The sequence below is a fragment of the Neltuma alba genome, unplaced genomic scaffold (assembly GCF_004799145.2).
Source record: "Neltuma alba isolate B1F8T4 unplaced genomic scaffold, ASM479914v2 tig00004448_pilon, whole genome shotgun sequence".
NCBI lineage: Eukaryota > Viridiplantae > Streptophyta > Magnoliopsida > Fabales > Fabaceae > Neltuma > Neltuma alba.
Genome location: NW_021633710.1, coordinates 33,526 through 44,630, shown reverse-complemented (window position 1 = coordinate 44,630; position 11,105 = coordinate 33,526). Strand labels below are relative to the sequence as shown.

Below are 11,105 nucleotides of genomic sequence, written 5' to 3'. Positions count from 1 at the left end.
ACACCGTATATCTGATGCGTCTAATTTTTCATAGGTCCTTTGCGCTCGTTATAGAGTGATAAGAGGTCTTCACATTAACTATTAAAGGTAATCCTTTTGCCATTTTTTTTATTTTTAATCGGCGCTTGAGACGTAAATGATTTCCATTTAGTCGAAACCTCTAATATTCATTCAATCTTCTCTTCATGTTTCTTTGCATTATTATGCTTGTGTCTATTGTTGCGCGGCATTATTGGCACCTTTCATCCCAAATATGACTCATTACAAAACATCGTCAAGGAGATAATTAACCATGTTCCTTTTGAAGCTGAATGAGTTGAAAAGATGGAAGTACCTTAATCACCCGTAGGACCAATGCAGAACATGCCTTTTATAAAGTTACAGCATGTTGTCATGTTACATTCTTGATTCTACATATCGTAGGCTCTTATATCCGAATGGTCCCATATTGTTACTCCATACTAATCATTTACGCATTACATCAAGATTCTTATATAGCGGCTTCCCAATGGACCGGGGTTAATAGTTGCCCCCGGTTATCACACGATAAATAATTAGTTCTTCAGAGACCGATGTAATACATTGATTTCATAAATTATCGTCCATGCAGTAGGGTGAAATGGAATATCAGATTATAGGATTTTCCTCTCATCAAGATATTGTTGGTTGATACTGGGGTTCGCTTCTAAATTCAGTGATCTCTGTACCATTGTCCTCGGTCTGAACGAGATTGTTTCATTTGTTGTTGGGATCCTTTTCTTCCTACAGGAAGCAAGGAAATCTATTTTCAGCAATATGGACGATGGAATATTGATCGGATTTGGAGAGATGATGTCTTACCTTGTCGTGTTTATCTTCGACACTGGTAAGCACATTTTAGATTAAAGTTCATTTGTTATTCACCACTTCAATATCTTAAAGAATAAAAGATCTAAAATGGTGAATCGCTTACATTTTGCAAGTTAAATGATTCTGTCTGTTAAGATGCATAATCTGGAACCCTGGGTTCACTTTTACCTTTTTCAGTTTTCTTTCCCGTTGACAAACCAGAAAGAATAGCAATTTCGTGGAGATTAAAACACCTTAGGAAGCTGTATGAGATACCAAGCAGTTAGAAACATATTAATAAGATGTTTTGATAGTTGCGTGTTTATATCTTCTAAATAGCATAGGGATGGTATACACACATGTTAAGTTCAAATGTTCAGTAAACGAGAATCGAAGAACTGGGGGAAGTTAGGATACCTTCGTACCAAATGCCACGTAAGGGTATGTTCAGGAGTTAGAAGTGAGGTTAAATAAAAAAAAATTTCTTCCCCATCATTCGGATGTTTAAAATAAGCAAGGAAAGAGAATTGAAGCTTAGATGATCTATGTTGAATTGTTGATGGATTATTACTAATTTTTCATAAACTTTTTATTTGTGAAGTTGATTATAAATATTTAATTTCTTGACATTTAAAAGAGAAAATAATGGAAGGCATAGTAATGAATTAGCTTATTTCTTCATCAAATGCCATCGTGGAGGCTTGGAAACCAACAGGTTGGAAATATTTGGTAATAATACTACTGCGCATGGAGAAAATTGTGATGAAATATTTCCTTCCCTTTCCTAAGCCTAAGCTTTCTCTTTTAAGATTCAATATACCATTGGAATCCCAATGTAAATTAATTGGAAATTCATGAAATATTTTGTAGTGTGTTGGCAGCAAAAAATCTTGGCGACGAGGCTTACAACAATTTCATGGATCACACCTATCTAGCCGACCGTAAAACAACAATTCGCGAGTATCTGGCAACAACGGGTTCTGGGATCATGGAAGAGGAACCTCCAGTTTCCCTCAAGCAACGCTATGGTGGTTGATAATCTAATCCAAATTGTAGTTGTCCATTTGCTGCAAAAATATGGTCTTTCTGATGTGTTGGGTGGTGGCAGAAAGAAAGATGTGTTCGCCGTCATGATGTTTATGGTTGATGGAACATTCTTGGCCTAAATATACTTGTGATCTTTCTTGCATGAATTTTTCCCTATGTTTCTTAAATTTGATTGATTACAATTAGGTTCTTCAAAAATTTTGTTTAGTTTTCGTCACTCCTTCAGGGGAACCTCTTGCAGAGTATTTCGGCAGAGATATAGGAAATAGGATCGCATATCAAATAATCCAGCAAACCAGCAAAATGACGTCTTCAAAGTTAAAAAGCGAAATGAAAAGAAATAGAAAGGGATAAAATATTTTCTTGCTCTCAATTTATTTGAGATTTTATTTTTCTGAAATTTGAAAGACTCGTGGGAACAAAATCGTTAGGTTAAAAGCAATATTTTTAAGATTAGGCAGGTGATGGAAATGATTGACAACATGCATTAAACGAATCCTGCACTGTAGGCTTTAAGGTTACTTGAGATCTTTTACCCAAAAAGATGCTATTATTATCATCGGCATGCAATTTAATTTGCTTCCCTTAAGTGAGAGGATCAACAAACCCATTAATTAATAGGAGTTGGGTTAGCGAAAGAGGCTAATTCCTTGTAACATACTACATTCGGTCCTTAATATAAGATCCTATTTGACTTTTATTTTGATCCTAAATATAAAACCCCAATCTACTTTGTCTCTCATATTTATACATTTTTTTCCAAAGTAGCCCTTCTAACAATGATAGTTTTAGTCAATACACTTGATTAGTAAGGATATTTTAGGAAAGACAACACCTATTTAGGACAAATAACTAACTTAGCTTACTTTCTTAATCTCCTCAAATTAGTCAATTGGCTCTTATAATTAGGACCGGAGGTAGTAATAAACTAGTATTTGAATTCTCATCTAAAGAGATTCTTGATAGTGCCTCGAATAAAACTGCCTTAAAAAAGAAGATACCTATACGTAGAGGAGAGGAAAAAAAACCAACCCAAGGATTAAAAAGGAGAAAGATAATAGGATACAGTACATCAATCTTCAACCAGGATGCACTAGTTAAGCAGGCAATGCATCATTAAAACATTCCTTCTTTTTCTTTTTCTTGGTTTTGCTAGGAGTCGTTAAAACAACCAAAAAGTCACTTTCAGGCCCAAAAAATTTGTTCGGAATGACTTTTGAGAAACAAAACTCATGGGCTAAAAAGTCAGGTTGGAATTAAAACTTTTTTTTTATTTTTTGTTTTTTTTTCTCTTGAACCTTTCTAAATTGACTTTTCAATATATCATCCAAATAAATTGATAGATTTACTTTCTATAAAAATTTATCCAAATATAAATTACATTGCATTAATTGACTCTTACCTCAATTTCAATTTACAAAAATAAGTAAAAATAAAAGTTGCCGTTGAAGGGTTTCCTGCAAGGTGCGTTACAGACACAGCCATTAAAGAACTAAGCTAATTCATTTTTGGGCCTCTGAAGAATTTACTATACCTTCAGAAAACGATTAGAAATATTAATATCGATTTTGATCATGTGATGCCTTACTCGAACACAATTGAGGAATGAAGCCTAAGACAACTGATATTTGTATTCAATTATATAATTTTTCCGCTCATCTGCTATACTTTTCACATATCAATATTACAACCTGTATCCTTTTCAAGTTCTCGGATAAGTAGTTCCATCATCTTCTTATACATAGGCATATAATGATCATTTATCATCGTTTTAGAAAGTCTGAGCTTGCTGTACAGCTCTCTAGGTGTTTCATATAAGCAGACATGTTCCTCAACGGGATCATCTGAAGCTGAATTTGAATCATCTGAGGAAGGAGGTACAGAGACAATATGCATGATTCTGCCTGGCGGGTAAAAATGGTGGTTGTCCAAACTGTCAGACGTTGTAATTGGGTTACTCCCTTCAGCAGCATCAGCAAGCTGAATCTCTTCTTCCGTGATCTCTTTTGCTGCAGCTGCCTCTTCCTCCTGAGCATGAATATTCAGGGTATTATCCTGTTTTTGAAGCTCCTTTTCCAGTTCATACCACAATTCACCTTCGGTAATGTCGTCTGTGGTAGAAGTGGTGATATCTTGATTTGCATGAATGAGTTGTTCCTCTTCATCAATGTCATCGGGGTCCAATCCACCATTTGATGAATCATGTCCACTTGAGATAGGATCTCTCGCCACCTCTTCAGTAAGAAGAGATTCAGTTGTTCCCTCAGATATTACAGCGGCTTCACCTAAACTCTCCATTTTAGTGTTAGGAGATGGGCCAACACTTCGGCGGCGTGCACTCATGCAAGACCATGATGACAATGATGAGCGAGTTCTGACAACAGCTTCAGCAACACTTTGAGCACTCTTCATCACAACCTGGAAATAGAAACAGAGTCTAAGTCAAATGGTAAATTTCCAAGTTTATTTTTTAAAAAAAAAAAATCCAAATTTTCTATCACAATGCCAAATACAGACTACAGAGATCACGGCTACCTGAGTGCCACTGGTTACTGGCCTAAGAATGGCACCTGCACCAGCTACCTTGGCTTTTGCACTAGATATTGATGGGAGACGGGATCCAAGTGCAGTTGCAGAGCGATAGACAACATTCAGGACCTTTGTGTGCTCAACTTGATCCCGCAAATCATTCGACCAAGAAGATGCAGTAACCTAATGACAACCAACTTGAGTGAGGATCAAATGCATTTTCTATCAGATTACACCCAAACTAATGTAAAAAACATTGACATCATCTAGAGTCTTAAGAAGTAATTAGAGGCCAAAGCACCTCAGAACGTAGATCATCAACAGAAGAAGTAGAAAATGTCGGCACCAAGTCAGAACCATTTATAATTGTAGTGATAAAGTGCTTCCCTGATTCTGCTAACTCCCATGTCATGCAGGCAGCTGCAAGGGTGGCAATTATGATGCAAAAGATTAAATATTTTGCCATTTTGGTAGTGCTTAGTACAAGAAGACAGGCAAGATTCTTATATTTAGAGAAAATTCAACAGCATAAAGTGAATGCCAAAAACAGAAATGCGTAAACCATTTAGTTTAAAATGAATGTATCATATGTAGTGTAAGATTTCATTCTATACTCATGTTCTGTTTCTGGGCTAAAAAAAAGTAACTAAATTTTAAACCTGAAGTACCATCAAAATAGGCGAGCTTGCTGTTAGTCTGTCACAGATAGTGCTCAATTTCTCAGATACGTCATCAGGCAAATGAGACAATATGTCAAGCTACATGGATGTAGTACATCTCACTCTTGCAAATCACAATACTTATTTTTGTTATCTTATGCTTGTAAGTCACGATAATGACATTTATTATAGTAACTTGAAAACTGAAAAGACTACCAAATTGATTATAATAATTATGGATAATGATCACCACCAACATATTTAGCCGTTGCAACATTTTAAGGAAAATTTTATTTCATTTGTGCAGTTAGCTAGCAACACAAATTCCATGGAGTATTCAGCAATTAATCAAATCTGAAAAACGAAAAGATAATGTGATGAAGTTATAATGTACAAAAACTACAGAATTAACTCACAAACCAGGTATAAAGAAAATGGTAGCTTAACTACATGCCTGGGGCAAATGTGACACAGGTGCTTGAGGAGAACTCCTTTTGTTCCCTAAGAATGTAGGTTAACAATGCTGCAGTACCACCACCTAGCGAGTGCCCAACAATCTAAAGAAGATAAAAGGGCAATTGTTTAGTGAAGTCAGTTATACAGGCAAGCATAAAATAGATTCACATGACAACGAAAATTAAAAATTAAAAAGTGAGAGAATATAGCATCTAGAGCAAAAATACAATAAGGAAACAAATATATGAGAAATAGAATGCAAGAATCTTGGCTACACTTTTGTTGTTCATTTAGCTTTCAATTCAGTATAGTGTCGTTCCACTGTGTTGCTCATTGTACAATGAAAGAATATACCTTTAATTTGAAGTCAGGATATTCGCCAAGTGCCTTAAGTAGAGAAGGAGTGCAGAGCTTCGCAATCCAACGTGCAGCTGCAACCATGCCACAATGTGCATATCCCAAAACTAAGTTGCTTATGCCACCATCATTCAAAACTGAGTGATGGAAAGGGACCACAGCACCAGTTGCAGCCGTCAATGTGTCTTTAATGCTATGAGTACCTCGAATTAATAGAAGGAAACATTTTGATCTTGTATCACATATGATTGTGAAAGCAGGCTTCAAAAGCTGCAACAAGAATACAGGGCTATAAGTCAGTTTTCATTTACAGTGAACATAAGAATGATGAAAATCTAAAACAAACTAGTATTTAGAAAAATATATGGTGGCTAAATAAGAAAGGAAAAATAAAAGCAACAGAAACATATTTCCCACAGATAATAGAACATGCTTTACAAGAATTATTGATTACTGACTAGTAAATGGATATAGATTGGCTGTGGAAAATGGAAATATATCCATAATAATTCTAGAATTAAAAGACATGTCAACTCTCAACAATGCATCAGAATGCAAAGCAAACCTATAGATGATACAAACCTACAATAGCAACCACCATTTATCAAACATTAATAAATTTTACCTTTTTCCCCTTTCTACCCACGGAGGATTTTCTTCTATCAAAATGTATGATCCTCATTCAGCGATAAGGGAATATAAATTACACATTTGTAATCACAAGTTATCAAAGAGACTAGAGAGCAAAATGCACGATTAGTCTAACAGACAAAATTCTGTATGTGGAAGTTAAAAGATGAAAATGGGGGGAAAAATGGGATTAAGAAAAATACTGGAGGAATCAGATTTGGACCTCAAGATCTGGATGATCTAGATGGTTACACACTCTCAATCCCTTTATATGCCAAAATTAATGCCCTTTTTTTTTTAACACAAACATATTCAACAACCAACTAGGGTATACATAAAATAGGTAAACACTCCTCTAACAGAATGAATATAGGAGTAGCGTTTTATTTATATAATTTGATCCATCATGGTATTAAAAAATAAAAATTGTTTATACATTCAACCCTTGAGTTTATTTCAATTTACTCTCAGATCCCCATTGTTATGTAGCCAGAAACCCGCTTCCAACACAATGCTTTAGGCAGAGGTTTTCGTGACCTCATTAGGACCCTAATGCCGCCCGGCAATAGCCAGAAACCCGCTTCCAACACAATGCTTTAGGCAGAGGTTTTCGTTACCTCATTAGGACCCTAATGCCGCCCGGCAACAAAGTTTAGGTTTTTCTGTATCTCATTGGGTTTGCATCCCTTTCTCGAGTATAACACCTCAAAAACTCAAGAAAGTTTCCCACCTGACTAGGATCGGGCAATCAAACTCTTGTGGCAAAGTCAGTGTAAACACAGAGAACCTCATGATGCCCACGACAGTATAAACTCTCGCAGATTAGATAAAATATCAAAGAGCGTAAGTAATGATTTTTGTGGATACGCAATTTCGGACCGTCGTATCCAGAGATGTTACCTCTCACATGCCGGCAGGTGAGATAGCACAGATTTTAAACCCCAACAAGGCGAATGGTATTCTCCACGTCCATGCCAGATAAACATAAAAAAAACATATATTTAAGATTGAACATGGAGACGGTTAGACAGAAAGACACTAAGGGCCGTACCGCAGCTTTGGGCTTCTGCAGGAGGACATCGTCCGTTGAGAATCCCGCAGACTCTAAAAACACGGGAAAAGGTTTCTTCGAGAAATGCATACATAGCGTCAACAACCTCAAGAGACTATGTAACTCCGCTACAATTTCGGGGCCTCTGAGCTGCACACAATCATTACCCGCATATACACTTGCAACTGGTAAATTGCCCTGCAAGAATTTTATACTAATTGAAATCTCCGACCAAAGGCAGAGCACAAACTTACCATAGAACTTTTAAAACACATGTAACACAAAACCGTTCAAGCAATGAATTTGGATGCCGGTTATGAATTTCAGCTTCGTGCTCAGTATCAATTCAAATGAGCAAAAAGCCAGAACTAACAAAGAAATGTTGGACTGATACGAAATTTTGATTTGCGGGTGAACCTGCTTGCGCATGAAATAATTAATGCCGAAGGCCAAGTCGCCGATGGGCCACTTGCCCAAAGTTTCCGAATAAGTAAACCTCAAAGTTTCAGTTAACGTAACAATGGATTCCAACAAAGTCGCCGGAGCTTGAGCTGGCCTACGCGCAAGGCGCTTCCGTCTAACCGATCTGCTGGATTTCGACAAATCCCCATCCGGATCCTCGTCGTCAATCCCCTTCCTCGCAAGCCTCCTACTCAAGACATAATACAGCACCACGGCCGCTCCGGCGGCGGTCGCCATTGTAGCGGCGGCCATGGAATCTTCTCTGAATTACCCAGAAGAAGGCAAGCCAACCGAAGATCAAGAAAATAATAGATAACGCCGTAGATGCTAAAAGGAAATGAAAACGAAATGCAAGGGAGAAGAAAAGACAGTCAGAGAATAAGAAACAATATTTGGATTCAGGATTTGAGCTCCGAGCCGTAGTTGAGACTTGAGAAAAGCGGAGAATGTGGCTTTCTGATGGGAGCAACACCAGGGAAGCAGGAAGCTGATCTACTGTTTAGTCCGAATGACGAAAAGACCCTTTATTATTTAAATTAAACCCCACTTTTATTTTTCAATGTGTTTTTATTTTCCCCATTCTCTTAATTGCGAAAGTCGAAACCCAGTCATCGCTGACTTATATACACTTGTTTCTATCTCCTTAGGTGTAGTGTGGTTTATAATCCATATATATATGTGTATAATTTTCAATCTCAAGATTCGCATGATTGATTTAGGTAGAATATATAAGATTTTTTTTGCCAAGAATGCAAGTTTTTTTTTTTACAATAACTAAATTGGTCTTCATGCATTTTACAAAATTTAGTAAATACAATCTTTATAAATTTAATATTTTGCCTTGAAGGTATGAAATCTAGGCCGAAAAACTAGTATGTTTTGTAAAACTTAATAAGTATTATTTCTAGTAGAAAGAGCTAAGATTATTTGCTGGTAAAAAAAACTAAGACTACTTAAATTAAATGAGATTTTTAGTTTAAATTCATATAATATGAAGATCGTAAGGTTAATTTGGTATTAAATACACTAGACATAGATTAGGGGGAAAGAATCACTTGATTGATAACTTGTAGACGCCTTCCAATTAATTCCTCGTTAGTTATTAGTTATTTAGTATTTCTTTCGTGTTGGTGCTAAATATAGAATTAATTTTTTATATCTATCAAATTTTTTAAAATTATCTTTATTAAGACTCCCTTAATTATAATTAAATAATATTAAAAAATATATTAAAAATATATATATCATATTTTTTATAATTAACTAATTTATTTAATTTTTTAATCTAATTAAATTAGTTAAATAGATTTTATGTTAAAAACTGAATGAGTATTATATTTTAATAATAAAGATCATTCGGAAGGGTAACATGGGAAGGATGGGGAGACGAGAATGAGTGGGAGAGTGGGCACGCCAGGGATCGAGACGGAATCATAATTTGGAGGAAGGGAAGATTATGAATGTGAGAAAGATAAGGACAAAATGGGGTGAGGGACCCACACAGACAAAACAAGGAGGCAAGGTGGGCCCCGCAGTTCCGGGTCACAAGCTTTATTAATTCCGGCTGCCTCTTGAGTCTTGCCTGGATCCAACCCGAAAATCTCCGTTGTCATTTCAAGTACTTGTGAGGGTAGAATGGGAACTAGGAAGCAATTCGTGGTTCAACTATCACTTCTTATTTTGACCTTCTATTTATTTATTTATTTCCACTCAAGTTTGAATTTAATAATATCATTATTATTGTTTTTTTTTTTGACAAAGAAAGAAAGACTGATTTAATCTGCGCTTGTTTTACTTTTTCTCTGTATTTTATGTAAACATTTAAAATAATGCATACCATAGTCCTTTTTGGGCCACCAACTAAAGATCCAATATTGGAAGAGACGAAACTCCTCAAAAACTTTAATATTTCAAACAATTTTTATGACCATTTACCTATTATTTTTTAACACTGATTCTCTTGTTTGTAACAGAACCTAATCCTCCTGAAAATATGCAAGCAAATATAAACCAAAGATTTCTAGCGGTAGTTATTTTGATTTATAATTAATTAATTACTTTTAATTCTGTAAAATAAAAGTATAAGAAATCAGCCATAAATTTTCACTGAGATGGTCATGGCATTATTTAATAACAATTTTAGAGCGCACAACATACTGTGAAAAGCAACATAATAATAACAACAACAATAATAATATGACAACTACGTGTATCGTATTTTGAGCCAGACAAAAGAGGAACTTGGAAAGAAGCAGCACCACAAATTTTCGCTTTTTTGGAACGGGCATGGCATTTTAAGTTGTATGGTATTATGGTATTTTCACGTGGCCCATGAATGAGAGTAGCAAAAATAACATTTTAAAACTTTGATTTTTTTAAATATCCATTCAAGATCTAAGATTTTTTTCCACTTTGGAATGAGCCTAAGAGATTTACATAGTAAAATTTAATTATTAATGGTAAACATGGAAGAAGGTACAATATTTCAATTTACATACCTAAGAGGTCAAGATTTCAGAAAAAGTAGTGATGCTTGACCTGGTATTTTATAAATATAATCGAATGATTAAAATGTCTTTGTATCAGTTTTTTTTTAAAAAAAAAGGCTATCGAACTTGTCACTGCAAGTACATTTTTTGTTATTGGCTATTCAACACTTATTATTATCAATTTACAACTTATCAATAAACACTACATTCGGTCTTAATTATAAGGTCTTATAATTAGAACCAGAGGTATTGACTTATTATTACCTGTACATTTATTGCTATTTGTTGTTCTATATTTGTTCTTGTGAGTTCATAATAAAGAAACCTTCATTGATATAGACGCTCATTATTGTTTTATTCCTCTGATCTTTAATATAAGACCTAATTGTTGAGTTAATTTTGATCTTAAGTATAAGACATATTTCTCATATTTATTAGTTTTTTCTAAATTATCCCTATGGATCTCCTTCAATCATAATCAAGTAAAAAGGAGAGAGAAGATATTAAGAAAGATAATTATGATGCTTTAGAAAAAAAACATATCATATTTTTTATAATTAATTAATTTATCTAATTTTTTAATTTAATTAAATTAGT

The 11,105-nt window shown here is 34.9% G+C and overlaps 1 protein-coding gene and 1 long non-coding RNA gene across 2 annotated transcripts; one reads left to right on the top strand and one right to left on the bottom strand.

Annotated features, from left to right (window-relative positions):
• The first annotated feature begins 712 nt into the window (after positions 1–712).
• On the top strand, positions 713–2,073 carry LOC114744790 (uncharacterized). The gene is made up of 2 exons (XR_003740149.1): positions 713–865; positions 1,699–2,073. It is a non-coding gene; the product is annotated as an uncharacterized LOC114744790 (long non-coding RNA).
• Positions 2,074–3,479: 1,406 nt separating this feature from the next.
• Positions 3,480–8,383, bottom strand: LOC114744791 (uncharacterized). The gene is made up of 7 exons (XM_028932943.1): positions 7,975–8,383; positions 7,558–7,755; positions 5,874–6,146; positions 5,518–5,620; positions 4,706–4,824; positions 4,411–4,587; positions 3,480–4,293 (listed from the first exon to the last, which is right to left on the bottom strand). The coding sequence occupies exons 1-7, from the start codon at positions 8,269–8,271 to the stop codon at positions 3,547–3,549; spliced, it is 1,914 nt and encodes a 637-aa protein (XP_028788776.1). The 5' UTR covers positions 8,272–8,383; the 3' UTR covers positions 3,480–3,546.
• Between the last annotated feature and the right edge of the window lie 2,722 nt (positions 8,384–11,105).